The sequence below is a fragment of the Coptis chinensis genome, chromosome 8 (genome assembly GCF_015680905.1).
Source record: "Coptis chinensis isolate HL-2020 chromosome 8, ASM1568090v1, whole genome shotgun sequence".
Classification (NCBI taxonomy): Eukaryota; Viridiplantae; Streptophyta; class Magnoliopsida; order Ranunculales; family Ranunculaceae; genus Coptis; species Coptis chinensis.
Window position 1 is genome coordinate 73,653,460 of NC_141463.1, and position 26,858 is coordinate 73,680,317.

Here is a 26,858-nt window from a genome sequence, read left to right on the forward strand (position 1 = left end):
AAATACTAGTGCGTGATTGATCCTGATTTAGACACTACTTGTGAATTACTGAGAATTATATTTCCCCGTATATCCGACTGACGATATTCCTCCAAGACTTTTTTGTGACAGCTGTAGGAATCCATCTGGTCGCCGTGCATCTTATAAATTTTGTCAAGAGATGGGAATTTTACTGCCTGGTGAAAAGTAGAGACTACTGTGCCCATGCTGTGGAGCCATTCTCTTCCTAGGATTGCATTGTAAGAGGACTTGCAATTCATCAGGAGGAATTCAATGTTGATGGACTTGTCTATGAGCGTGACTGGTAGAGAGATTCTTCCTACTGGGGTTGTTGCGGTTCCATCAAATCCAATGATTGGAGTATTTTCTGCAATAATTAAATTTTCTAACAGCTGCATATTCTTGTAGCAACCTGCAAAAATGACGCTGACAGAACTTCTAGTATCTATCATGATGCGCTAAACTCGCCATAATCCAATGAAAGCTGAGATGACGACAGCATCATAATGAGGATGATGGACGTTAATTAGATCTCTATCACTAAAACATAGGGGACCAGGCTCTGTGGTTTCTGAACGAATTTCTTCAACAAAATCAATGTTATTGACGTGATAAAATTCCCGCAATAAACCAAACTTGGCTCGTTGTTCACACTTTTGCCTTGTTCGTGAAACATCATTGATTTTGGCATGACCAGCTAGTATGACATTGTGGCTAGTCATTGCTACATTTTGCTTCACAATTTTTGAAAGCACAAACTCATCTAATTGTCCCTTGTCGACTAGCCTCTGTATTTTTCCCTTGAGGGATCTGCACTCTCCTGTTTCATGGCCGAAATCATTGTGGAAGTGACACCAAAGATTTTTGTCACGTGTAGACTTAGTGTTTTCAGGCAAGGGTAGCGAAGGAAAAAGTAAGTTGCATCCCTTGATCTTTTCATATATCGCATCGTACTTGGCATATAATGGAGTGAGCTTCATTTCCTCACGAACTGTGTTAACCTTGTTGTATTCTAACTTCTATTGTGGCCCTTTCCGATATGTTCTGCTTCTATTTGCCTTTACCTTCGTTTGAGTCTTTACTCCGAAAGTCTTTGTCTCTTAAGGCTTTTGATCTAACATCTTCCTCTACATTAATGAACTGCTGCATTCGTGCAAACAAATCGGATTTTGATTGTGGGGGGTCCTGTACAAGGGAGTTGTAAAATTCGTTTTTATTGAAATGGACTCCTTCCTTGAATGCATGAATGATCATTACGTCAAGGACATCGGTGACCTCTGCTTGCACTTGGTGGAAAAGAATTACGAACTTTGCCAATGCTTCATCATTTTGCTGCTTGGTGTTAAGCAAGATGTTGACATCCTTAGGACGTGTCCAATTATGCTTAAACCGATCTGTGAACTGGTTTGCTAATTCCTGAAATGACGCAATAGATTGAGCTGGCAAGCTGGAAAGCCAATGTAGAGCTTCTCCTTTTAACGTAGACGGAAAAAGTTTGCACAAGAGGGGCCCCATCTTTGCGCCATAGAATTACCCTGCTTTTAAACTCTATAACATGATCGTTCGGGTCTCCTCCTGCTTCGTTGAACGTAAAAGGTCTGGTTGTTTGAATCCTTTCTGATGCTCTGCATTTTGTATCTTTAGGGAAAATCTCCCGACGACATCTTCATTCATTGCAAGGTCTTTCCATCGTGCTTCAGTGATACCCACATTGGTCATTATTTTCTTGATGATGTCTTTGATTTGTTGTTCCGTGAATGGTGCACCTGTGGCTTCTAGATTTACGACTTAAGGAGTAATTCACTACGTTGCATCTCACGGTGTTGTCGCCCCCAGTTGTTGCTTGCTTCTATATTTGGCTGGTTCCTTGGGCTGCGAGACCTATGCCGATAAAACGGGCTAGGATGTCGAACTGGGGACCCATTTCTTTGGTGTCGCCATATTCTGGGATGACCGTCGTTAACCTGTCTGTATCGGTTTGCTGCATTCAAGCCATGTCTAAGGTCATGTTGCAATTCGTCCTTGAGGTCCTGATCTTGGCGTCCAGCATTGCGTCTTATGGTGGATATTGTCCACCATCCTGGTGCGCTATGATCAACATTCAATGATCTTGCCATGTTATGACCACTTCTACGCCTAGTGTTGTTGGTATTTCGAGATCTGGATCGTCTTCTTGAGTGGGATGAATGCCTGCTTGACCTTGAGTGATGATGCTCAGGGACAAGCTCCAATGGACGGGATGTACCGTAATTAAATTGTAATCGGTTGGATACACTCCGGTTTTCACCGGATCTGGGAGCTCTTGCCATGTGGAAGATGCAGCATCGGCGTCATTCTTTTGTACTTGCTTCTCTTTGTCCAGTTGCTTCTACAAGTAGTTGCTATGCTCCTTCTCTCTTCTGAACCTTTGACGCAGTACTTCTAACGGCATGTCTTCACTACAAGAAAATTGAGTTTTTGCCACAGGTACAACCTTGTTTTAGCCACAGTCATCAGCTGCTGCCAGGGTCGAACGGCCTATAGCCGTGGCCAAGTTTTTAAGTGGTCATGGGGTATTGTTTAGGTAGTTGAGTTTTAGTTCCCATTTTGGCCACGGCTGTGTCCATTTGTTTTATCCACCGTTGGATCAAACTTGAATTTTGATGTCCGTTAAGATCTCATGAAACCCTCATGAAAATAAAGAGGAACCATGAAACAACTATCAAAAATCAAAGAAGAAGACTCGAGTTATTCGAAAGAAAACTCGATATTAAAGCAACAACAAGATTTGGCTTCCTTCTCTCTCTCCTCTATAAATAGTACTTCTATTTTATTCACTTCTCTCATCTAACAGAACTTTCCTCCTCCCCCTCTCTCTGTCTCTCACCCAGGTTGAAGATGGACGAAAAGCATCAATTTTCCTCCCTCACACACTCTCTCTTTCACGCTAGAGTCACGAGGACCAGGTTGGATTGCACTCTTATATCTGTTTTTTTTTTTTTACTTATTTTGATGTTAGTTGCTAATTTAGGGTTCCTTGATTTTAATTTTTGTAAGAAAATTTTGTTTTTTTTAACACCAATTAACATTACAAAATGTAATTGAGAAAAGTTCACAAGTTCCTTCATATGAAAAGGGTGAATATATAACTGACCGAGTCTCTCTCTCTCTCTTAAAATCTCCAAAGTACTAAAGATCAGTAATTTCCGACAACTTCATCAAAATTGCTCGATGGGGATACAATCCCACTCCGATCGACTCACGCCATAACTCTAACCATATGACACATCATTCTTGAGAAGCAACAAAAGACTCATCTTAAGATTGTTCTGAATCTGAAATGACAACCATCTTCTGAATTGAATCAACATCCCTAGCTTCAGAGAGCGTGTGTGTCAGAAGAGTAACTGCATCCTCGTCTGTAACTCCAAATATCTCTTTGATGATTAAGGAGCTCTCCCTTGAACAGAATTCTGGCAGCTCATATAGATAAAATATCTTCCCAAAGAGTGCCTGCACAACAAGTTTTCTCTTAAAACCCTTCTCTGAGTATCTTGAAATATCCATGACAACTGGACCTTTGTCCCTTACAATTCGTCTTGATATCTCGTTTAGAATTTTAGCAACCTGGGCATCATTCAGCATAGAAGCTTTTCTGAGTTGGATCAAGTCTGCCAACATGTCTGGGTTGAAGGGTTTTTCATTCATTGCATGGCGAATGTACTTGCGCAAAATTTCCTCCATGCCAAATCCTATCTGCTGCACAAGTTCCAGTAGAGCTTGATTCTGAACTTGATTTCATCCTTTGAGGAGTAAGTCATCTATGGATTTGCATAAGAAAGCATTTTTGTTTACCAGTTTGTGTCTCTTAGCCTTTGGTGAATTTGACTTTCTGAGGGTCTTGACAAAGGTAATAATGAAAGTGAGTCCAGCATAAGCCATGGGAACAACTAGGATCCAAGGGAGAGAGCTCTGACCCCAGACCTCTACAATTGGTTTGGGATATATTCAGTAATCTTCTTTAATCTCACTATTTTGTTTTCTTGTTATCTGCTTTTGATAGACTAAACCTCATGGCCATGGTGATGTCCATTTGCTTCTTTACTCTAGTGGTCTTCTACGTTTGGTATCGTTACCTTTCATAGAAACGATTCGATTTTCTTTTTGTTGTTAGAAGTTATTTTTCCTGTTAATAATGTATTAACCTTATTATGTTGATTGATGATGTTTAGATTCATACTAGTCTTAGGTTCCATTTTTATATGGTATTTTTCCTGAGTTGCCTCTAATATGACAAGTTTCATTACTGTCTTAGGCATGATGCAGGATTGAAGTGGGTTCTCTTTTATTAAGATACGAATGGATTACTCTTCAAGGTTAGATGAATGTGTTGTCATGACATATTTGACTTGAATGATTATCTTATGAGCTTATATGGTTTTTTTAACTTACCACTTCTTTTGAAATTTTAGTGTTGCTTCTTGGTTCCGTTTGAAATACCCCCACATTGCTTTGGCTGCTTGGGCATCTTCTGCTCCTATTTTATACTACCTGGGTGATACCAAGGTCAATTAAATTTTGAACCTCAACCAATTCCTTGTATGTAATACCATGTAGGAAACAAGCGTTAACTGTTATGAGACCATAAAGAGAAGCTGGGACTTGATCGATGGTATTGGATCCAGCGGCAACGGTTTGAAGGAACTTAGCCAGAAGTTCAAATCTTGCAGGTAATCTTATAAATTACACAAGTATTATGCATCAAATACTGTTCTCATTATTTTGTATCTATTCTACTTCCTATGATAATTGCTTTCAATTTGCTGATTTTATTTCTTTTCTTCCTAGCCTTTTGAAGTCATCCAAAGAGTTGAAAGATTATCTTCAAAGGAAATATCAAGATGTTTGACAAGACATTATCTTCAATCGGAGGACACCCCAGTGGAAAAGATATGCAGTGTTATAGATGCAATGTCTACAAATTCTGATGTTCTTAGCAGAATATTTGCAGGTGTTGTGTTTTAGATTTTTAAAGTTAAATATAAATATGTGTTTTTTCTAAGACAATCACTATATATAAACTGGTTTCTCAACTTATTATTCTTCGTTCGTTCGCGGATAAAGTTTGGTTTACACTAACAAGTAACAACTCTCTGTGTAGGAATTGAAGCGATTGAAGGAAATGAACCACCTAAATGTTACCCAATATTAATACTTACGACTTATGCGAGCATATATCAATGGACGTGGCAAGTATCTCAAGTATACTATCGTCTCAGGCTCTCAGCCATAACATTTTCAGATGGATTTGCTTACCTTATTGTTTGTTGTGATACTTCAGATAGACACGGAGCTGATAGAACCAAGTACAACGAGCACTAATGAGACGATGTTCCAGATTCCCAGTGCAAGTTACAGTCAAAAGGAGTATTGTGAAGAACTGTATGGACCTCTCAACCATCCTGCCTTAGTGTTCATTGAAGCCTGAAAATTTATTGAAAAGTTATAGGAGTGATGCCCAGGGACTTGAAGCCTGAAAATTTCTTGCTAGTGAACCGGGGTGAGGATTCTCCTCTTAAGGCCACCGATTTTGGAGTCTCAGTGTTCATTGAAGAAGGTTAGTTTCTATCAAGCTGTGTTTGGCATTGCAAAGTCTAGAATAACTTACAATATGTTAAATGAGATAATTGATGTACATATCTTTTTATGCTGACTATTCGTTTCAAAATGATTGTCCAGGCAAAGTTTATCGTGACATTGTAGGAAGTGCTTATTATGTGGCACCTGAGGTATTGGGTCAGAGCTATGGGAAGGATATAGATGTATGGAGTGCCGGGGTAATTTTATATATTCTCTTGAGCAGTGTTTTTGCTTGAACCAAGCACTGCCTCAGTTTAGTTAGTCTCATGTCTCGGTTGTTGAAATCAATGCTCAAACAATATTCTCGACTGTTTTACTCGGACACTTAAATGAATGAACCTGACGCAGAGACGTAAAAAGGGATATTTGAAGCCATCTTAGAAGGTAAGATTGACATCGGTTTAACCTTGGCCTTCTATATCCGACTGCTAAGGATCTTGTAAAGAAGATGCTAACATGGGACCCTAAGAAACGGATTAATCTTGCCCAAGCCCTTGGTGAGTACCATGGAAAAATGATAGAAGCTCTAATTTATTTACTTTATAGTCACTCCCTGTTACATCGGTCTCATTCTATGAAAACTTCGGGGTGCTTGTTTCAAAGAGTAGTAATAATAACTAATAGAGCTATATAAAGTACAGCTTGAAACTTCACTCATATTGCATTAACAGTGATCTTCATCCCGCACTCACGATGCCCAAGATAATTGAAGATAAAAGAGTTGGGACCCTTTGCCAATCTGATCCGATCAGTCCCACTCTTAAGCACTTTTGCACCCCTTGGAATCCGGCATGTGTTGTAGCTCCTCGGGTCAACGGCAACCACGTTATGGAATGAAGGGTTGTACTTGAAAATTACACCATGAACACACGCTTTAGCATGTATGTGAATTTTAATCTAAATGAGTCAAGACACACAAAAGAGCATTTTCCGCATGCACGCCCCCGGCGTAAGTTTGATTTCATCTTATTATAATAATAAAATTAAAGTGCTAAAAACAAAAACTAAAATGTTTTTATGTGAATATGGTCAATATCGCCTTTTTTTAAGGATCAATATTACAACCCGTTGCATTCACCAAGAGCATCCGAATCTTATCTTTGAAGTTGCTACCGAAGCTATCTGTAATAACTGTTTCATGTGTAGTCTTAGCATGTTTTAAGGATGTAAGTAATGTATACTACTTGGGATCAAACTCATCTGGGTAGATATTGGGTTCATTTGTTGACGATATAATAAGAATAAAGAATATCATTTTTCTTTGTCATTTTTGGAATATGATCGGAAAGAGACAATGATCATTTTGAGTGTAAGCAAGGGACTTGCTGACATTGTCATTTCCATCAAAGACCTGGAAGAATTCAAGGGATTTTACTCTTTATTAAATATGGAAACATGGTTTGGTCAGGCTAATGGGATTTAGGGATCCTTACCCTGGCTTTGCCGTTGTTTTGCTTTTCTTAGTCAGTCTGTTTCATCTACTTATGTAATTATCGTTGGTAATCTTTGTTTGAGTTCAACTGTTTTACATCTTCACATTCACCTTCTGTAGTTCTCTGATTTCCAACAATTAAATTCTCATTTCAGACTTCGAGAGAGCATTGAGGAAGTTAATCGATTATTAGAAGCAAAGGAAAATGCTCTTGATGGGTTGCAGAACTCTCTTTTTGAGAAAGAACAGGTTTGGACATTCAAACATCTTTTGAAATACTTTAGGGTTACTGCTTCCTGAGAATTTGTGGGTTCATCTTGTTATACAATTATTATCCCCATCACACTACTTATGTGGGATTGTGTCATCAAAGAGTGCTGATTAATGAAGACGAACAACAAAAGAAATATATTATTAGTTTTTATGACATATTTCACATATTTTGGCAGGGGACAAACATAATGTCGGGTGGTGCTACAAGTTTTGGGAGACTCAGCTGGATCGTTTAGCTACCAAAGATCAAACTTACCAAGTACATCACCAGCCCCGACCTCTTTTCCCAGTAGGCCGACTTTACTGATGTTAAAGGTCCAACCACGAGCATCTCCAACTGTGTAGATTGCTGCATGAGCAATTTCACAATGAACCAGTAGGACTAGTAGTGTGACTGCAATGGTCACAACATGATTTGCACTGCCTGTTATTCGCACCATCTTAAGAAAAACAATAACTATAAGTGAAAGATGAAAACTGAGAAACTTGAGGTTTTGTGGTGATGGACTTCAACTGAGGAGATCAGCATGCTCCGCCAGGTGCTCTGTCATTTAACGTTACATAACTTATTTTCACATTTTGTTCAAGATGAGATGATTGACACACGCGGTGTTCTGTGATGTTTGGTTTGGCTAGCTGTTCAGATTGTTGTCGATTGCCCTAGGACTGTACCTGATGTTACTTTCTTTCAGCAATTGGAGGTTCATAAATCCTTGGAACGAATTCTATATACGTGGTGAGTTCCTTTACATGATTATATGGGATAATTAAATGTATACTATTATGTAGACCTTTAGGCATTTAAAAGAATACTATTACGATGTAGACTTTGGCAGGGATTAATTAGAACAACATTCCATATGTAATGGTTAGTACTTTCTCCTTCATTTGATATTTGCTATATTAGATGATTTTCATTTCTAATGATTGCTTTTAAATATTGTAGAAATATCTTCAAAGCCTACTCTAAGGCAGGATCATGAAGAGGTACAAATGAGGAATATCGTCTATCGAGTTTAGGCACTATATCTCGATGATGTTTTCATTTTTCTTAAAAGTCATTCTAAATAGTGTTTAAATTTTTAAAAGTGTTATATTTGTTCTTTTATGTAAGTTAGGATACCTAATGGGATCTATGTTGTAAAAAAAACTTATGCCAAGTACATATTGAGTATGAAATATTGAATTGTGGATAATTAAGATTCTTGTGGGTTTGATTGGAATGATAGAATTTTGTATGAACTGCAGTGATCGCGAATTGTATGAATTTTGTGCGGTGTTAGAATCAATTTTTTTATCCAACAAAAGACATTTTCCACGGCCATAAACTGTGGCGAAATTTTAGATACACTCCATTAAAGACATTTGCCACGGCCTAAACCTGTTGCCAAATTATAGATCCCAAATCCACAAAGACATTGGGCACGGGTCGTGTGAGGAATGGCTACGGTTTAGTGCTGTGGCAAAAGGAGACATTGACCACGGCCCTTGTAACGGTTTATATCCGTGGCCAAAAATGAAGCTATACCTACGGTCTTTAGATGTGGCCAAAGATTAGCCACAAGTGCATTGGCTACGGTCCTGCAACAGCTATAAGCCGTGGCTAAAGGTCTTTTGCCACAGCTCATGACCGTGGCGAATACTCGATATTCTTGTAGTGCTTCATCTCCTATCTCCATATTTTCCGGATCTACTTCGTTTGCATTTGTAACATCTAGATCTTGAAGGTGAGTTACTGGAGCCTGAGATGGCAGACGTCTAGATCTGGGTTGTCATGGCACTTGGAGTTGAAAAGGTTGATCTTGCAGATTTGTTGCAGCAGGTTGTTCTATCACCTCTTGATTGATTACTACTTCCGGATTTTCGTCTTGTTGTTGTTGTGTTCTTGCATTCTTGTTCGCCTGAGACCTTGTAGTTTTTGCCATTAATGGTGTTTGGAAGAAGGAACGTGGAAGAAGGCCCGTCAATAAGGACCACGGACGGCGCCAATTATGTTTGGGTGATAACTCACACAAACACACCAATGATCTTGTTGGAGAGGTTGATAGAGAGTGAAAGAGACTATACCACCAATGACTACCTACGTATCTAAATTGTTCTCTGGAATCAAGTCTCAAAAATGCACGTAGTTCTTTGTTTGAAATGATTGTTGGGTATTTATAGGAATCTTATTGCTTAAAATACCCTTTCCTTATTTGATGAGATATTTTTCTCTTTGTATGAAATCTTTTCCAAAGCTTCATATGGAAAAAATCCCTTGACATATCTCCGGACCTGCTATATATAACTTGGTGCCATATTAGTGGGCAGTGTCATTGCTCCAATAGGGGGCATGCCCGAATGCCACACTAGTAGGCAAGCGGGACTGCCACAGTAGCGGGCAAGCAAGCCCGCCTCACTAGTAGGCAAGCGATGCCACAGTAGCGGGCAAGCAAGCACGCCTCACTAGTAGGTAAGCGGGACTGCCACAGTAGTGGGCAAGCAAGCACACCTCATTAGTGGGCAGCTCTTATAGTAGTACCCAATGATGGTCGTTCGTAGGGGTATGAGTACACTAGTACATACACTATCTAAATTCTATTAGTGCAATCATGCTATGGCTGAAAAGGTACCAACATGAATGTAGGTCACACGTCGCAACTGTTTCGTGATTATATGGCTTCTGGATGCAGTCACTGAATTAAAAAAAAATATCCCTTTGAACTGCATGTATTTAAAATAATACTACACCGACCCACTTATTTGACCTACCCAAAAGTCCTAATCATTGATTTATATAGAGATAAGTGTCCGTGTATATTGCAATGCAAACCGACGTTATCCAAATAATGAGTCGCAATAGTAGGTCTAAAAAGTAGATCCATGTAGCACAACTCTAGTGCTTAAAATATGTAGTTCGATAACCAGGAGGATCAACCAATTCTAATAACAAAACCCTTGTGCACGTTAATAGTTTCTGTGAGCTTGGTTGGTGGATCATCTCACAGTGCCTTTCCAAGGCCCATTCATTAAATTGAGTTATGAGGAATCCTTGTGAGTGCTCTACCCATTATTGGTTGGTAAATGCCCAATCCAATGATGTATGGCCAAAGACAAAATCCTAGTTCACATTTAAAATAAGTACGTAAGTAAAACTTCATCTAGACTATGAATTCAAATGTAATATTTTGTCGGTATAATATATTCACCATAAAGATCATTTCCACAAAATTTTAGCTCATTTGGAAACCTCTAACCTAGATAAAATATGATTGCAAAAACTTGATATTTCTAGACTATTAGATTTCTTCTTAAAGATGACATCAATTTTTATCTAGGTTAAAATTTTCCAAATGAGCTGAAATTTTGTGGAGATGATGCTTTATGGTGAATATGTCATATCCACAAAAAATTACTTTTGAATTCTATTTCTAAGTGAAGTTTTACTTACATACATATTTTAAATTAAAATAAGTATGTACTTCTAAGATCGGCCCTATATATATACTTGCAAAAAATCCCATCTCGGATGAACAGTATCGATAAATGTAATGCATCTCGGATGCCAATGCATGTGCTAGAAAATGGTCAACTTTACCGCGGGGAGTATCACAATGGTGGAATGACAAAGCCCCGTTCCTAAGCAAGATTGAGCATCTGGATCTGACTTACTACATATTTATGAACTAGTGTTAAAAACTTGTAATGTTGAATGTAATGCATCTCAGCCTTAAATCGAAATATTCTTTGTAAATTTCTACTTTATATTAATACAATTATCTTAAGAAAAAAAGAACAGTATCGATAAATAGTATCGGATGTATAGTATCGAGGAATAGTATCGGATGTACAATATCGATGTACAATATCGGATGTGTTAGAAAAATGGATTTGTACAAATCCATTGAGATATGAATGAGTAATTTGTCTCCCAAGTTATTCCACATTGAGATGAAATGAGTTTCTCTTGAAACAGTACGTAGTGAGAAAAACTTTTTCAAAAGGGTGCACTAGTTCAAAATAGTGCATTATGTCGAAAAGGTGCGACCTTTCAAAATGTGTACTGGTTCGAAACAGTGCATCATGCCGAAAAAGTGTGACATTTCGAAATAGGCACTGGTTCGAAACAGTGCTTTATGCCGAAATGGTGTGTCCTTTCGAAACAGGGGGGGGGGAAGAGCCCTTCGTGGAGATGATGTCCAATTCAAACTTTAGGGCAAAGAGAGTTGCCCCAGCAGGCTCTTAGGGAGAAGGGCCTCAGAGCATAAAGTGTGCAAAATAATGATAAGAGAGACAACCGAAAAGCAAGGGTAGAGTAGGAGAAAGAGTATCGTATATTATTTTGTAGGGTGCATGTGTCACTATGGAAAGTTGTCCAAACCCAAGAAGCTAGAGAGGAGCGGGAAGGAGAAGCTACAGCCTCGAAAACCATTGTAATAAAGTAAAATATGAGAGTAAGAGCAAACAGATGCCAAGTGGGATTAATACTTGAGTACTGAAAAACAAAAGCAGTAAAGGATGTAACACTAGTACATGAAAGAAAACATCCATAATGTCAAATCCCTAACAGAAGGAATACAGAATTCACACAAATGGGCACACAAGGTAAAATAAACAAGTTGAGTAAACAAAAAGCCAAGACTAGGAACCCCTAATCGGAGTCTCAAAGTATTTCGGAGGGTGGTTCAATGGAGGTGGTGTCCGCAGCAAAGACCTCCGTAGTATTAGTTACTGCTTCATTGGTGGTATCTTTTGTGGTGGATCCCAACACCTCGACTCCCACTACAGCTTCAGGGTTCCCTTCTGTGGACTCCTCAACAGGGGTGGACGACTTCTTAGGAAGAAGGTGTCCCTCCTTGAGAAGTCGAGCATGTTAGTTCTTCTTGTATTTTCTTGGCCACCCTCTTGTCCGCCAGGGCCTTGAAACGACTTTGGAGAGTGACCATGTCTGCATTGTGTTGTTCTAGAAGGGCCGCGGTACTTTCTTGATGTTGTAGAGCAAGAGCGTCAAGACTGGTTTGGTGTTGCAAGAGGAGGGTTGCACGCTGATGACTCAAGCGATCGTTGACACCGTCCATATATTGCTGGTGGTTGGCTTCCGCAGTTTTTAACTCGTCTTGAGCCTTAGTTTTGGCTAGGTTTGTGGCTTCTAGTTCCTGCTGGAGTCAAGCACAAGTGGCTCTTAGTCCATTGGGACCGCTGGATTCTTTCTCCAGGGAATCCACCTTAACACGAGCGCCAAAGAGACCGCGGATCATGTAGGAGATGTCAAGGCTCACCTGAAAGCAAGAAGGACAATAAGTCAAAGGTGAGAGGTGAAAGAACAAGGGCGGAGATAAGAGTCGGTACCTTCTCCCAGTTGGTGTATAGGGAAGTTCGGTGCTGTTCAAAGGTTCCCCCTTCTGCGTAGGCCATATCTCTTGGAAGGTGAGAACCATAGAAGAGGGAGGAGGCCACGGCCGGATTCTCAAGAGTAGAGTCTGCAACGTTAACCTTACGGTTGGGAACTCTTCAGGTGTGGTATCTTTGCTGGAAGGGAGGCCGAGCATGCTCTTTACCGTCGACGGCCGACAGGTGAGCACTGAAGGGGCCACAGAGTTAGATGCCAAAGTTGTAGGGGCAGGTTCTTTGGACACAGAGGTCCTTGGTCTTTTGCTTTGCGGCCCCTCAGCAGAAACAACCGCCTCAGTGGGCGTGACTTCCATCACTTCATCATCATCGTCATCAGCATCACTGTCAAATAACTTTATTTTGATAACATCCATATCTGCGGAGGGAGAGAGTGGAGGGGTGTATTGGTCTTCCCAGGTGGAAATATACCTATAAGAGGGAAGGGGTTCTGGAGCGGATGAGGAAAGAAGCTCACTAAGTACAAGAGCAGTGGGAGAGTGGGAGGAGTTTCAGATATGGTGGCTGATCATACTGTATAACAACGGTCCGGGTTTGCCATTTTGTTCGCTTTTCAATAAAATAGCAAAACGTTATTTATAAACAAAACTAATATGATCACGTGAATTTGTGAAAGTGAATTTATGTGAGAAAATAATGAAAATAAAATAAAATAGACTTTGATTTCGTAGATAGAAAATCCGTTTGAGTGAATCATATCTCCGTTAAAAGAGTTAGTCTCGATTTTTGATCTCTAATAACAACTCTTCATCTCTGAACGAGCGTTATTAGCGTGTGGAATCGATTCAGAACTCCATCTCTGGGTGAACTTACTCGGTTCCTAATCATTATAATTATCGAAACACCCTCCCTAACAGATATAATCCTCACTCGGGCAGAGTTTCTACTCCGAGATCAAAGAAACTAAATTGTTATTCTAATTAACAGAAAATAAAACTGAATTAAAAACTGGAAATTAAATTCTTTATTACACAAGGAAAATAGTAAAATACTCTACTGTACTCCTACTGATGGAATGCTAACCATTCCATGAGAAAAACTAAAACTATACCCTTCTATTTATAGTTGAATGGATGGTCGTGATCGAATCTCAGAAATTTTATCCAACAATTGAGATTTTATCACTATTCAACTTTTTAACTTTAAGGAATAGTAATCACTATTCAACACTATTTGACACTATTTGGAACTATTCATCTTTTGACTTTACAAAAAGTTAAATAATAAAAAATCTAAAATATCTACGTAGTCTTCAATGAATAGTGACGTGCTTGACTTTATTTCTAATTTCAAACCATACGTCCATTTTGTAGAAGCAATATACCGTTGTGTAGAGTTTTTTGTGCTGATCATTTTGACAAGTCATATGCTTCAATCAGAGTTAGGAGACGAAGATGTCGCCGCCGTTTGAACTTTATCCTGATTCTCGGGTTGTTTTAGGTCAGTTTGACCAAGACTTGACCCGAAAATGACTCCTTTGACTAGCTCAGGGGCTTAAGTTTTGTTCTTTTGACTTGTTTCATGACTCTTTCCATGGTGAGGTCCATTCCTGTGGTGGGACCTGTAACTTTTACCAGTAAGACTTGAAAGTTGACTTTTTGGACAATCTAGTATTGGATATGATAGAGCATGTTGCACTGATCTTCTGGGTAGGTCACTTATAGAATTTGGAGTTCATAATAAGAAGATATGAGCTCTGGAATTTGGTTGACTTTTTGGGACTATTGACATGTTTTGGCCCGTTGAGTCCATAAGCTTTATTTTGGCATCTGTGAGCTTTAAACGGCTGAGACGGAAGATTTCAAGACCAAGCTTTATTCGACCGTATTATGTGTTAAAATGCAGGTTTTGTATGCATTTTATCGTTGACTGTCGAAACCTGTGAAAACATGAAAATACAATTAATTTACATTTAGTAAACACATAATTGACCCAAATGTAATGTCTCTATGGGGTTTAAAACAGTTTTGGGTACTTATTAGCGGCGGGGAGTATGGAGGCGGGAGCGTTTCTTGGGAGGAGGCGATGCTTGAGGTTTCCTTTCTTTAGGAGGGGGAGGACGGTACAAGGGAGTGGAGAATCCGGCGATGGTGTGGAGTGCTGGCACTTCTAACAACGAGTACCCGTGGTCGGATGGAGGTTCAAAAAGGCAGCTTGGGCAGATCCTAGCTAGACTGCGGAGTCTTTCAAAAACGGAAGAGATTGTTCCTGAGTATAAGCGAGACTTGGAATCAGACCGCCAACCTGCAAGGAAAGACATCCATAAAATTGTTAACAACATGGGTTAAGTGCAAGAAGAGAAGGAGGCTACAATAAGACTCACCATTGGATTGAAAAGCAAGATGGTTAAGTGTCAACCCGGAGGGGAGGTCTGCGGTTAAGAAATTCCCAAATACATACAACGGGTAGTGATGCCACATTTTATTAGAGGTGGTGATGCGAAGGACAAATGATTTCTTTTTAGGGCGGACACAAAAAGATTGGTACCCCACGCTGACGTCTTTGGTACTTGTCTTTATGAAATAGTGATAATATCATAGTATGACAGTTTGGGATCACCCGACCTATTGTAGTAGTTCGCGAGCATACATCAACCTCTAGAAGTTCCCATTGCCATAGTTCTTAATGCCTTGGCAAGGAGGGATGTTGAAATGATTGCACACCTCAACGTCTAATAATGTGAGGGGAAGCCGCAACCCGGTGACAACCTGACTGACGGAGACTATAAGAGACCCCGGCCGCCGGGGAACCAAATGAGGTAATGGGTGACAGATGGCACATGTTCTAGAATGATGTCGTGGGGGGGATTCCATAGGCAGCCCTAATCACATATAACGGAGGGATGAGTCGCCCTAATGTGGACGGGACTGCAGCAGCGACCACTGGAGGTGGAGAGGCCACCTCTGTAGACCGGGAAAAGGAGGAGTCCTTGGAGTCCGATGTCGACATCAAGAGGGGAAGATGAACAGACTCGAAGAAAGGGGAAGACTCAAACAGTTGCTATGTAAAGGGAAAAAAGGAATTAAAGATAAACATTAAGCCAAAAGGAGAGGGAAATGACAAACCTGAATTAGAATCCCAATAGAGAAGAGTTGTACCGGAGCAATCACCGAGGGTCTAAGTGGATCGGAATGTGTGGAAAAGGAGGAGTTGTTGGAGAAAGAGAGAAGAAAAATGAGAGAAGAACGAAATGAAGAGAGTAAGGGAGAAGAAATGAGCAGGACTTTAAATAGAGGAAGGACAAAAGAGTAAAATCCCTAGGGTGAAGAAACCGAAAAGTCGGCAGGTGGTCCAACAGATGGGTGACACATGGAGGCTCAGAATACGAAGAGTTACTGAAAAGACGTGTGTGATGAGTACTCTCTGCAGCACATACATACCGATGAAGAGTCAAAAGAGGAAGGCCGGGTGCAGAAGCAAAGAGTTGAGGAGAATTCTCGACCCGGCCTATATATGGCCGCGAATAGTTGGCCTGATGTAAATGATCAGGGGTAATATTGGCCCGATGTAAGTTGTGGTAGTGGAAGCCAGGGTGTAGAGGATCAACAGTAGGATGGGCCCGAGGCAAGATATGTGGAGAACTCGCGAGCATAGGATCGGTTCGCGGTCTCACATGTACGCGGTAGAAACCCTACACGTGGAAGAAGAGTGAGCGAGGGATGAGGGAACAGGTGGACGACTACGATGGAAGACAAAGGTGTATAAAGAGAAAATGGGGAATGGGGAGAGAGAAAAAAGGACTTTTGGCAAAACTAGATAGACTAGACCTAGGAAAGAGAGGAGAGTAGAGGGTTGAACACTAGAGCTCCAACAATAGAGATGAATGAAGGTGCCTTCAACAATCTAAATTCTGTTAGTGCTATGGGTGCAAAGGTCCCAACAGGTCACAAGTTTCAATCTGTTTCGGAACTTCGGGATTACTTGGCTTCTGGATACAGTCACTGGCTTGACCTTCGTTTTTCCTTTAAACTGCATATACGGAAATATGTAGGAAAATCAACCAATTCAAACACGGGAGGGGTTCTATGGACATATTTTATCTTGACATTTAAACAAACTCAAAATCGTTAGGGCATTTATAAGTTTCGGATTAGGCTAATATTTTGTAGATATGATCTCCTAACTATTCTAAACATTATCACAAATAATCAAAAAAATAAAAAATTTATAAACTTGTAAAATATAGTATCAAAAATGATGAAATGAACGGTCTACAATTAGCCAAATTTTGTAAATTGTTAACTACATTTTGCAAGTTTGGAATTTTTTGATTTTTTTTATTATTTGTGACAATGTTTAGAATAGTTAGGATATCATATCTACAAAATATTAGCCTAATCCGAAACTTATAAATGCCCTAACGATTTTGAGTTTGTTTACGTGTCAAGATAAAATATGTCCCTAGAACCCCTCCATTCAAACAAAACCCTTGTGCGGACATAAATACTGTTGATGAATTTGGTTCGGGGACGAATGCGTTTCCAAGGCCCAAACATGTTATGGGTCGTTTTTAAGAATTTACGCGTTTTATACTTATGCAGTTAATCAGTTATGCATGGTACGTACGGATATACACCACACAAGAAAATGAGTAGATCTAGTTCGACTATTAAAACTGAATGTGGTATCATCCCTTCACTGTTGAAATGGCTTTCCCAGCATATCTGTTCAAATGGTTGGCAGAGCAACAACTAAAATATTCTTATCATCTCTTCCCATTCTCACTTCTGATCTCTTTCTTCGTTTTCATCCTGCTTAGGCTGATCAATGGAGCTTGGTCGCAAAAACCAAACTTACCTCCTTCTCCACCGAAGTATCCAATTATTGGAAACCTTCACCAGCTAGGCACACTTGTACACAGGTCTCTTCGAGATCTATCGGACAAGTATGGCCCCATTATGCTCCTGCACTTAGGTGGTGCACCAACTCTTGTTGTTTCATCGAAAGAGTGGGCAAAAGAGATTCTGAAGACTCATGACATTACCTTTGCAAACAGACCTCACACAACTGCAGCTAAGCTACTTTTTTATGGTTGCATCGATGGAGCTTTCGCACCCTATGGTGAATATTGGAGACAAGTACGAAAGATTTTTGTGATTGAACTCTTGAGTATCAAGAGGGTGCAGTCCTTCAGTTTCATAAGGGAAGAAGAAATCACCAATATGATCGAAAAGATATCTCATTTGTGTTCAGAGGGAGCTACAATCAACTTAAGCGAGATGTTGCTTGGTCTGTCCAATGACATAGTCTCGAGGTGCGTTCTTGGCAGGAAACGTGAAAAAAAGGATGGTGAAAACAAATTTGGAGACTTGTCCCGGGAATTGGTGCACCTCTTGGGAGCTTTTAGCTTTGGAGATTTTTTTCCATGGCTGGGATGGATGGACTCACTCACTGGCTTGATTGAGAGGATTAAGAAGGTTTCAAGAGACTTGGATACTTTCTTAGACGAAATCATCGATGAGCATGTGAAGCAAATGAAACAGGACGGTTCAGACGACAAAAATGATTTTGTGGATATTCTCCTCCATGTCCAAAAGAACAATATCCTAGACACCAAATTTACCCGAGAGAACATTAAAGCCTTAGTATTGGTATCTTTGCACCCTGTTTTTCTACCTCTTTTATGCTTCTGTCAAGGTTTTTATATTAATTATATTTCTAACATTGCATATTTGCATACTGTCAAATGGTCAAACCATCTAAAACTTTCTTTTTTGTTCAAATTAGGCAGTACTAATCGATTTTTTCTCCTTTACAGGACATGATTGTAGGTGGAACTGATACAACATCAACAACAATAGAATGGGCAATTACCGAGCTAGTAAAAAATCCGAACATAATGAAAAACGTGCAGGAGGAAATAAGAAGAGTGACAAGTAAGAAACAGAAGCTGGATGAAGAGGACATTCAACAAATGGACTACTTAAAATCTGTCGTGAAAGAGACTCTAAGACTACATCCCCCACTTCCTTTATTGGTTCCACACGAGTCCTCTGCAGCTACTAACTTGAAAGGCTACCATGTCCCCTCCAAAACAAGAGTCTATATTAACGCGTGGGCAATTCAAAGGGATCCAGAAATGTGGAACAACCCAGAGGAGTTCAGTCCAGAGAGATTTAGCAGTGACAATATAGTTGATCTTAAAGGCCAAGACTATGAATACTTCCCCTTTGGCTCCGGAAGAAGGGGTTGCCCTGGGATGTTATTTGGCCTGGCCGTCAGTGAGTTTGTCATTGCAAACCTTTTATACTGGTTTGATTGGGAGTTGCCTGGTGGTACCAACAAGGAGGACCTAGACATGACTGAATATTTTGGGCTTGTTGTGACTAAGAAGATTCCTCTTCATCTTGTTCCTACATCTCATTGTTTTTAGGTAACTTGTTAATAATGCGCACTTTTGATCTATATTTGTGTGTACTGTACGTATTTGGTTTGTATCACAACAAGCAGTGGCTCTGGTAGACATTGATTTGTATCACCAACAAAGCATAAGAGATTTTAAGCTATAGTAGAACAGGGGAAAAAGTTATTACCAGAGTAAGTAGTTGTTCCAATTAAGCTAAATATGCACAAACAGTACCAATGTTCTGAATTGCAACTGGAGTAGCATTGATCTTTGGTATTTTTGAAACAATAAAACCACATATGAAATCAGAAATTTAAGCAAAACTGTGAAACACAAGAAAACAAACACTGAAGAAAAGCAGCAACAACAAAACAAGATCGAGGACAATTTTGTGCCAATCTACTAAAACGTAATAGAGCAACAAAGATAACATCTTGGTAATCGTACGAAAAACGCTTTGGGCCAACCAAGATCAGCCTAGTGCAGAAGTTGAGATGATGTGTTTTCATTACCTCTCTTTCGGTTTCAGCAGAGCTAATTATTAATGACTACCATATTTGATATTTCTTGGAGAGCTTCCAAAAAGAACGGTAAGGCAAGACTCCAAGTTGATGCAAGTTACCTATGATGGGAAGCATAGGAGGGCTAGGTGGAAGATTGGGTTTGCTTTCTTGATTACTCTTTTTCATAATACACATTAATTGAAGGAGAAGAAGAGGAAGTAGGAGAAAGATGCACAGATACAAAATTGGGAATGCATCCATTACGATTAGTTCATTTGTTATCCCTGCAATGTGGATGGAGCACTGCATCATCAAACTATAAATAACAAAGTATCTGCATGGCAGTTGTTATTACGGAATTCCAAGAAGCAACCATCTTCTTGTATCGTTAATAAAACTAAAAAAACACCAGTATGCGTTTACTGGAAAATGATTAACACTTTGAAAGGGGAGCTTCAAAGGGGCACACCTAACCCTATATATAGAACTGAATGTTGCGCTAGACGTCTAGTCCTGGACAGTTGGACAGTTGATCAGGTTCTACTTAGAGACAATGCTTATTTGGGTAAAAGCCTCAAAGGCGAGAAAACAGTGACTCTAGACTCTAGACAGAGAGAGAGTGGTAGATATGATTCTCCGTGGGGGTAGATATGCCGGAAACGAACCTATCGGGAATTCACGATCATTATTCACAACTTAATACACTGGAAAGGCCATTAAATACTGCTAGTCCGACTGAAAAAACCATTAAATACTTTGCTGTCCAACTATGTTGGACGCTAGAATAAGCGAACAACTAATGAAAGAAATCATGTGAGCAAAAGACGCACCGAAGTAACATAAGATGGTTTGGAGTGAAGTAAAGTACAATGTTGGTCTCTCACACTCTCTCAGTTTACTCGGTACAACCGTACAAGGCCCTGCAATTTTATTTCCACTGAAGAAACAATGGATGATTGACTAGTCGAATTATTATTGTGGCTACTGATAATAACGCCACACTGCAAGATAACCAAACTTTTCAACCAAAGATTGAGACGTGGTGATTGTGATTTGTGTTCATTAATATTCGGATTTTACTATATTGTTGATACTTCAGTAGTAATTTTTCTTTTACCAGCTGAGTTGATAACATGAAATGATATACATGGCATGTCAAATGCAATATATGTTGGTCTCAATTCTAGTTTTCTCCATAATTGAACACTGTTATTTCTCCTACTGTGCTCACTCAACATAATTGAAATTTATGTTGTATGAGACCACCAATAGGTAAATTGTGACATATGGCAATCAAGAGTCAAGACCATCAATTTCCATATGTATGACATTAGCTGTAGTGATCAGATCTGCAAACAGATCAAACAAAACTCAAATGGCCCCCAGTTTTTCATGTTTTGCTCTAGAGACAATTTATACTGTGATGCAACACAGATATTCAGGTCTGCATTAGGAACAATGTATACAAGAAATACCTAAAGAGAACAATTTGTGGTCGTCATCATTCTAACCCTTGAAAACACCTCTCTCTCTTTGACCTGACAGATTCTGCTATCTGCAGGCCAAAATACAATGAACGAAAGAAAGGTCATGCTAGCTGAAATTGGTATTGCTACAACAGCTTCAACGCACCTGTGACATCATCAACCAAATCGGCAGGTCCTGCCAGTAGAAAACACACAAAAGATATAAATAGAAAGAACTGAAAACTGTTCCTCCTCATTAAGTTCTGCACAAACAAGTAGAAGAAAGAGTAATTAAGTGCTAAACAGAGACACCCAAATGCCATCTAGAAGAATATTTGACGAGTGCCAGACCAGAAGAAGGGAATTCAGGTAGCTCAACCCAAGTATCAAAAATGAAAAATTGCAATATTTATCGGGTGATTTACTAATAAAAGTACAGTTATCTTGGTTGGATAGAAATCTTATATGGCTTCAATAAATAAAATGCAAAAGGTGAGATAGTAAGAGGGACTCGGCCGTTACTGGTGCTTGTTTTCATCTACTAACAGAGCAACACTAACACTAAAAAAGATGACAATGACTGTGTTGATGATAATGATGCCCAACTTAATCACAACAACTTCTCATAAGAGCTTCTAGCTCAATTGGTTGTGTACCCCTTTCCTCATGGGAGAGGTTGCAAGTTCAAATCCCACCAAGTGTTGGTTGGAATTTCTTTCTTGTGTAATTATGTGATGGGCCAAGTGAGCCTTCGGGTAGAGACAAGGTGCTGCTATGATGGGTGGACCGAGCAGCGAAAGCAAGTCTTCATGGACAAGGTGGAGGTGGTTGCGTCTATTCAAAATGGCGCATCAGCGAGAGCCTTCGGGGTTGGTGAGCCTTCGGGTAGGGTCCTTCAATGTAACCGGTGTGGGTCTGCCTTAACCCTCTAAATATTTATAAAAAACACAAAAAACTTCTCATAAGGAAAATAAATTCCCAGGGAGTGTTAAAGTCCTTATGGCGGGTAACACCTAACATAATTTCTAATTCTCCAAAAAAATTCACTGCATCAGCCATTCAGCTCCTTCCCGTTGTCTGCTACAGGTGTCACCTTATACTCTAAATTTTTTTTTGTGAAGTACTAGGTTTAGACACACATTAGAGCCAGATTCACAGATTCACCCCCTACCAAAAACACCTTAGGTCCCAAATTATCAGTCTGTAGTCTCTATACACACCAATCCTTGCAAATCACAAAACATTCAGCAAAAGAAACTGTGCAACACCTCCTTTAGTCCAACCAACTTGCTTCCTGCAGTGACAAAATGCCCATAAGCATAGTGAAATTCCCTATAAGCACCATCAACAATGGTCTTGTCGAAGATCCTCTGAGATGAAATAGGGAATTTCCACTGAAACGTCAAAGCACATACAGGTTATTCAGTAGGGACTATCGTTTATAGAGATTATCTTTCAAATGCTCGTCACATAATCAATGACAATATAAGCACAGCATGGAATGCCTTAGAAGTCAATATATTCACCAAAGCCAATAGTGTCATTCTAAACTACCATGTGGTACCACAATGGTCCACTTCAGACAATCAATAGCCATGAATGTGAACTTCGGAAAGCTCCCTCATTGGTCAAAGCTTCAACGAGTGCCCTGGGTGCCAACCTTTTATTATTCGTAGGTCTCCGTAAGTAAACCACCTTTAGCTTCTCCCTAAAGAAATCTCTTAACTGAACATTTTCTTTTCTCAAATCTGAACTTCAGAGATCGTGTTTTTCAGCATAGAAATATCACTGCAATGAAAGTGAAAGAAAATACAAAGCAAAAGGACGAAGAAAACGTTAAAGAGGTCTCAATGAATATGGGGGTCATCATTCTATACGCTCTATCCATATTGTCATCTCTTTCTCTGTGTTCACTATTCGAGCCAAAGGTGTTTTCTTTTAATGGATGGAGTCTGTAGATAAATATATTTATCATTTTCATAACAGAGAAAATTCCTTTAATTTTTTTACTCTGGTAAAAGAGAGGAACTCCATTACTGAACGATAAAAAGATTGCATGACACACATTAATGTGGTCTCTTATCTCTGATTAGATTCTTTCCTGAATATCAATGGTCTCCATCTTGTAAAACACTAATTTGTTTCTAATAATAATGGAGAAAAACAGGGAGATCTTTTCCAGCAACGATAAAACGATGATAAAAAGATTGCATGGCACACATTCATGTGGTCTCTTATCTCTGATTAGATTCTCTCCTGAATATCCACGGTCTCCATCTTGTAAAATACAATTTTGTTACTAATCGGTGTAAGAAGATAGCGTTTGACTCTCTATCAGAAGAAAATTAATCCCAGTCCCATGTTTTTGAAGAAACTTTGTCTTCGAGTTCACTCCACAGTCGAGATATATGATTGCTCTGCAAGGTGCTTCGCATGGGTGCATGGCAATGTTTTCCTTTTTCTTTTTGGCTCACTACTATGTCTTTGTGTGTGTGTGGTGGGGGTGTCATTTAAGCAAATATTCACTCAGCACTGCTTATGTCAGCCCTACAGCATCCATGACAATGGTTTGTTGGGCCTTCTTTTCCATAGTCCCTCCCCCCCCCCACAATCTTCCTTGAGTACATAAGTACATAACAATACTCCTAGTACAATTTACTTCATTATTACAGTCTATCCACATTTTAATATGATCAAGATCTCTACCATTTTTTTTTTTCAATAACCACCACCCTTATAAAGATCTCTACCATTTTCATAATCATCGTATGTAATGGTGCTGTTTCAAATAGTATTCATATTTTTGGTACTACTGCCTACATACATCAGTTCTTAACCATGCATGAGCAGATTACTACAAGTTTTAATAATATAGCGGCTGCCCAAAAACGCAAATACATTTCAATATTCAAATGATATTACCAATAAAAATTACCACAAAACCCAATTCAGATTGAAACAGTAAGACTTCCTATAGAACTTGTGTCATTTAGTCAAGTCTAGCTAATAAGTTTCATTTGAATGGGAAAGGTAAACCACTCACCAAGCAAAGCCATCACTGTCCTCGAATCTGGAAAAGGAAATAAAAAAATAAAGAAAAAGAGAAGGATATTAATCAAGTTGGAGAACACAACTAAGGTAAAAAATCAATCTAAAAGTTATGTAATTACTTTTGCGGTGATATATCCTTGTTATTTATTTTTCAGAAAACTGGTATAAATTCTAAGCAAATTCAAAACTGTCAGCTCAATGTCCAGCACACAAAATGTATTGAACAAATTTGTAAAAGAAGTTTCATGCAAACCCACTCACTTGGTGCAATCTGTGTTCTTCCAGCATCAATTGTAATATGGGTTGGTAAGTTCAGTGATTTGGCCCTTTCCTGTAACAAATGCATCCATACAATTAATTCTAAGATTCTATTATTTCATGATTTGCTATGGTGCTTGTTTGTTTGCTGGTGTGTTCCTATTTTAGCTTAAGAATTTGCTCTTACTCCTTGATAGAAGTTTACAACCGCATAACAGATACAAGTTGTATTACTAGTAACCATATGGCATATGCATGAGATGAAATTAGAACTACTGATTTTCTTCTGTTCAAGGTCATATTTCAAGTTGACTGTATCAGGAAAAGGATGAGAGCTAGTACAAAAGTGGAATAAGTTGGACCACATGATGACATTTAGAAACATATCGTGTTTGACCTATTAGACATTAAAACATATTAATAAGCTGTAATAAGTTTCGGAATATGTTTCATTATCAGGATACAAACTGGGGGTAAATACTGTGTTCATTAGCTAACCATTCCAAGAAAGCATGAAGAAGAATAAAATGGTCGCTATAGGACCTCCTAGATGTCAAAGAACACCAATAACAACTCAACTATATGCATACGCCATATAAACTTACTTGCAACACTAGCAAATCATCCTCACTTTCACTTTTCAAAACCACTTTCACTTGCCCACACATCTCCCACCTGCAAATAACAGAACAATAGAACTAAGGACTTCCACTGAAACCAAATTAAATAACATTCTTATAGTGGTAGTACGAGCGCGTACCTGTTCAATGCTTTAGGTGCTCTATGAAGAAGCTTCTTATAAAGGCCCAATGTCGCATGACTACACGTACAACAAAAAAAAACACATGATTAGACAAAAAAATGCAAATGAACATCCTAAAAAACGAGGTGGGCAAGATTGACAGACAAACCTGCATTGGGCAGCGATCTTTCCTTTGCCCATCTTTAAGTCATTCCTAACAACCAAAACCATTTTAAAATCTTCCAAAATCTCAGCAAGCTTTTCAACCTCCACAAGACTCGATTTTGACTTATTATTTGTAATAGTATTATTACTCCCCGCTGCTTCTTTCTTAGTAAGAGAAGCCCCCCGGAAAGGTAGGTGAAGTAGTTTTCTAATAGGAGTAGCAGCAGAAGAAGTACCAAGGATGTATCCAATTGCAATGCAGCCCGCTGCCCCAAGAAGAATGGCACTCAACCAGGACACATCCATTTTTATTATTCCTTTAATCTAATTCTCCCTCTCTTTTCACATTACACGAACTGGAGTTAACCCGCAAAACAGTTTAAATTTTAAAATAAAATCCGTTAATAGTTCGGAGATGTTACCTGAATAATAATAAAGCACGCGGTCGTGGGTTTCAGACTTTTAAGTCTGTGCCTGCTTGCTACTGATTTGGACGCCGTTTTATGTTTTCCGAAAATCAAGGGTTAGCACGAGATTAACACGTGTTGATTCTTTTAATATTCCGATTCCTTATTCTGGAGAAGAAATAGAAATTGCTTTTATTTTTGGGCCTCAGTTTATAGTTTATACTGTTCCTTTTGCTTTCGCCAATTTTCAAGTACAACGAAAATTTTGGATTTGCATACTAAGTACAGGTCTGTCTGAGGCTAACTCCAATGGTTTGGTGCACCAAAACACCAAACCACAATATTAAATATCGGTTAAAAAAAAAAACCAAGCTTTTTTGTACGCCATCACCAGTGGCGGGCAAGAAATAAAAAAAAAAAAAACCAAACTTTTTTGTACGCCATCACCAGTGGCGTGTAGTTATTTATCTTCCAATATTATCCTTTAAAAAAAAAACCCCCATAACACAAAAAAGAAATAAATAAAAAAAAAAACCAAAAAACCAAGTTTTTGTACGCCATCACCAGTGGCGTGTAGTTATTTATCTCCCAAAAAGAAACCCCCAAGAACACAAAAAAGAAAAAAAAAAAACACTCTCTCTCACTAAAAAAAAAAAAAAAAAAAAAACTCTCACCGCTCAACACTTCCTCAAAAAAATCGTGGGCACTCTCACTCTCACCGCTCAACACTTCCCACAAAAATGGCTTGAAAAAGATGGAGGCAAAAAAACTGCAGCAGGTAATTCTACAAGCTTGTTTATAGTACCCTTGTGCTTGAAATCCCTTTGTTTTTTTTGATTTATAGTTGTTTTAATTCTCCAAGTTAAAAAACTATTTCACTCTTCAGAAACGTCAAGTTACCAATTCAAGCATAAGGTTTCACAAATAACTTTTCAAAATAAACCTGAAATTTGGTAGCCTCGACTAACCTGGAATTTGGTAAAATTTAAAAGAATGGGTTCGCGGTTCAATCTTTTCAAGTAACATGGTTAATTGTAAGGACTTTCTTCAATGGAGTTGAAACATAGCCAAAGTATTTGCATTGAATTCAGTTGCAGACTTGCAGGAGTCCTGGCCTCTCAAAACTCTTTGCGTCTCTCTCTTGCTTGCTGAACCTCCTAATGAGAGAAATGGTAAGTACTCATTTTTGTATCTCTGTTGATGGTGTT

The 26,858-nt window shown here is 39.0% G+C and overlaps 3 protein-coding genes and 1 pseudogene across 3 annotated transcripts; 1 reads left to right on the forward strand and 3 right to left on the reverse strand.

Moving 5' to 3' along the window:
• Positions 1–458: 458 nt before the first annotated feature.
• LOC147482927 (uncharacterized) lies at positions 459–980 on the reverse strand. Its single transcript, XM_086579453.1, has one exon. The coding sequence runs from the start codon at positions 978–980 to the stop codon at positions 459–461; it is 522 nt and encodes a 173-aa protein (XP_086435579.1).
• A 2,287-nt stretch (positions 981–3,267) lies between these two features.
• Positions 3,268–4,235, reverse strand: LOC147482928 (uncharacterized; annotated as a pseudogene).
• Positions 4,236–17,287: 13,052 nt separating this feature from the next.
• On the forward strand, positions 17,288–19,247 carry LOC147482929 (cytochrome P450 71A1-like). The gene is made up of 2 exons (XM_086580056.1): positions 17,288–18,303; positions 18,471–19,247. The coding sequence occupies exons 1-2, from the start codon at positions 17,332–17,334 to the stop codon at positions 19,083–19,085; spliced, it is 1,587 nt and encodes a 528-aa protein (XP_086436182.1). The 5' UTR covers positions 17,288–17,331; the 3' UTR covers positions 19,086–19,247.
• A 1,614-nt stretch (positions 19,248–20,861) lies between these two features.
• LOC147482930 (Peptidyl-tRNA hydrolase II (PTH2) family protein) lies at positions 20,862–25,741 on the reverse strand. The gene is made up of 6 exons (XM_086577674.1): positions 25,248–25,741; positions 25,097–25,156; positions 24,942–25,011; positions 24,340–24,409; positions 24,071–24,097; positions 20,862–21,223 (listed from the first exon to the last, which is right to left on the reverse strand). Exons 1-6 carry the CDS (start codon positions 25,547–25,549, stop codon positions 21,174–21,176), a joined length of 579 nt encoding a protein of 192 aa, XP_086433800.1. The 5' UTR covers positions 25,550–25,741; the 3' UTR covers positions 20,862–21,173.
• Positions 25,742–26,858: the final 1,117 nt, after the last annotated feature.

What these genes read in the sequence shown, in the direction of transcription:
- LOC147482929 (XM_086580056.1), top strand. Translation starts at nt 17,332, where the DNA reads ATGTGGTATCATCCCTTCACTGTTGAAATGGCTTTCCCAGCATATCTG. An exon ending in ACATTAAAGCCTTAGTATTG is followed by an intron (nt 18,304 to 18,470) that starts GTATCTTTGCAC and finishes TCTCCTTTACAG; the next exon opens with GACATGATTGTAGGTGGAAC.
- LOC147482930 (XM_086577674.1), bottom strand. Translation starts at nt 25,549, where the DNA reads ATGGATGTGTCCTGGTTGAGTGCCATTCTTCTTGGGGCAGCGGGCTGC. An exon ending in GCACCTAAAGCATTGAACAG is followed by an intron (nt 25,012 to 25,096) that starts GTACGCGCTCGT and finishes TGTTATTTGCAG; the next exon opens with GTGGGAGATGTGTGGGCAAG. An exon ending in GACAGTGATGGCTTTGCTTG is followed by an intron (nt 21,224 to 24,070) that starts GTGAGTGGTTTA and finishes TTCTACTGGCAG; the next exon opens with GACCTGCCGATTTGGTTGAT.
- LOC147482927 (XM_086579453.1), bottom strand. Translation starts at nt 980, where the DNA reads ATGAAGCTCACTCCATTATATGCCAAGTACGATGCGATATATGAAAAG.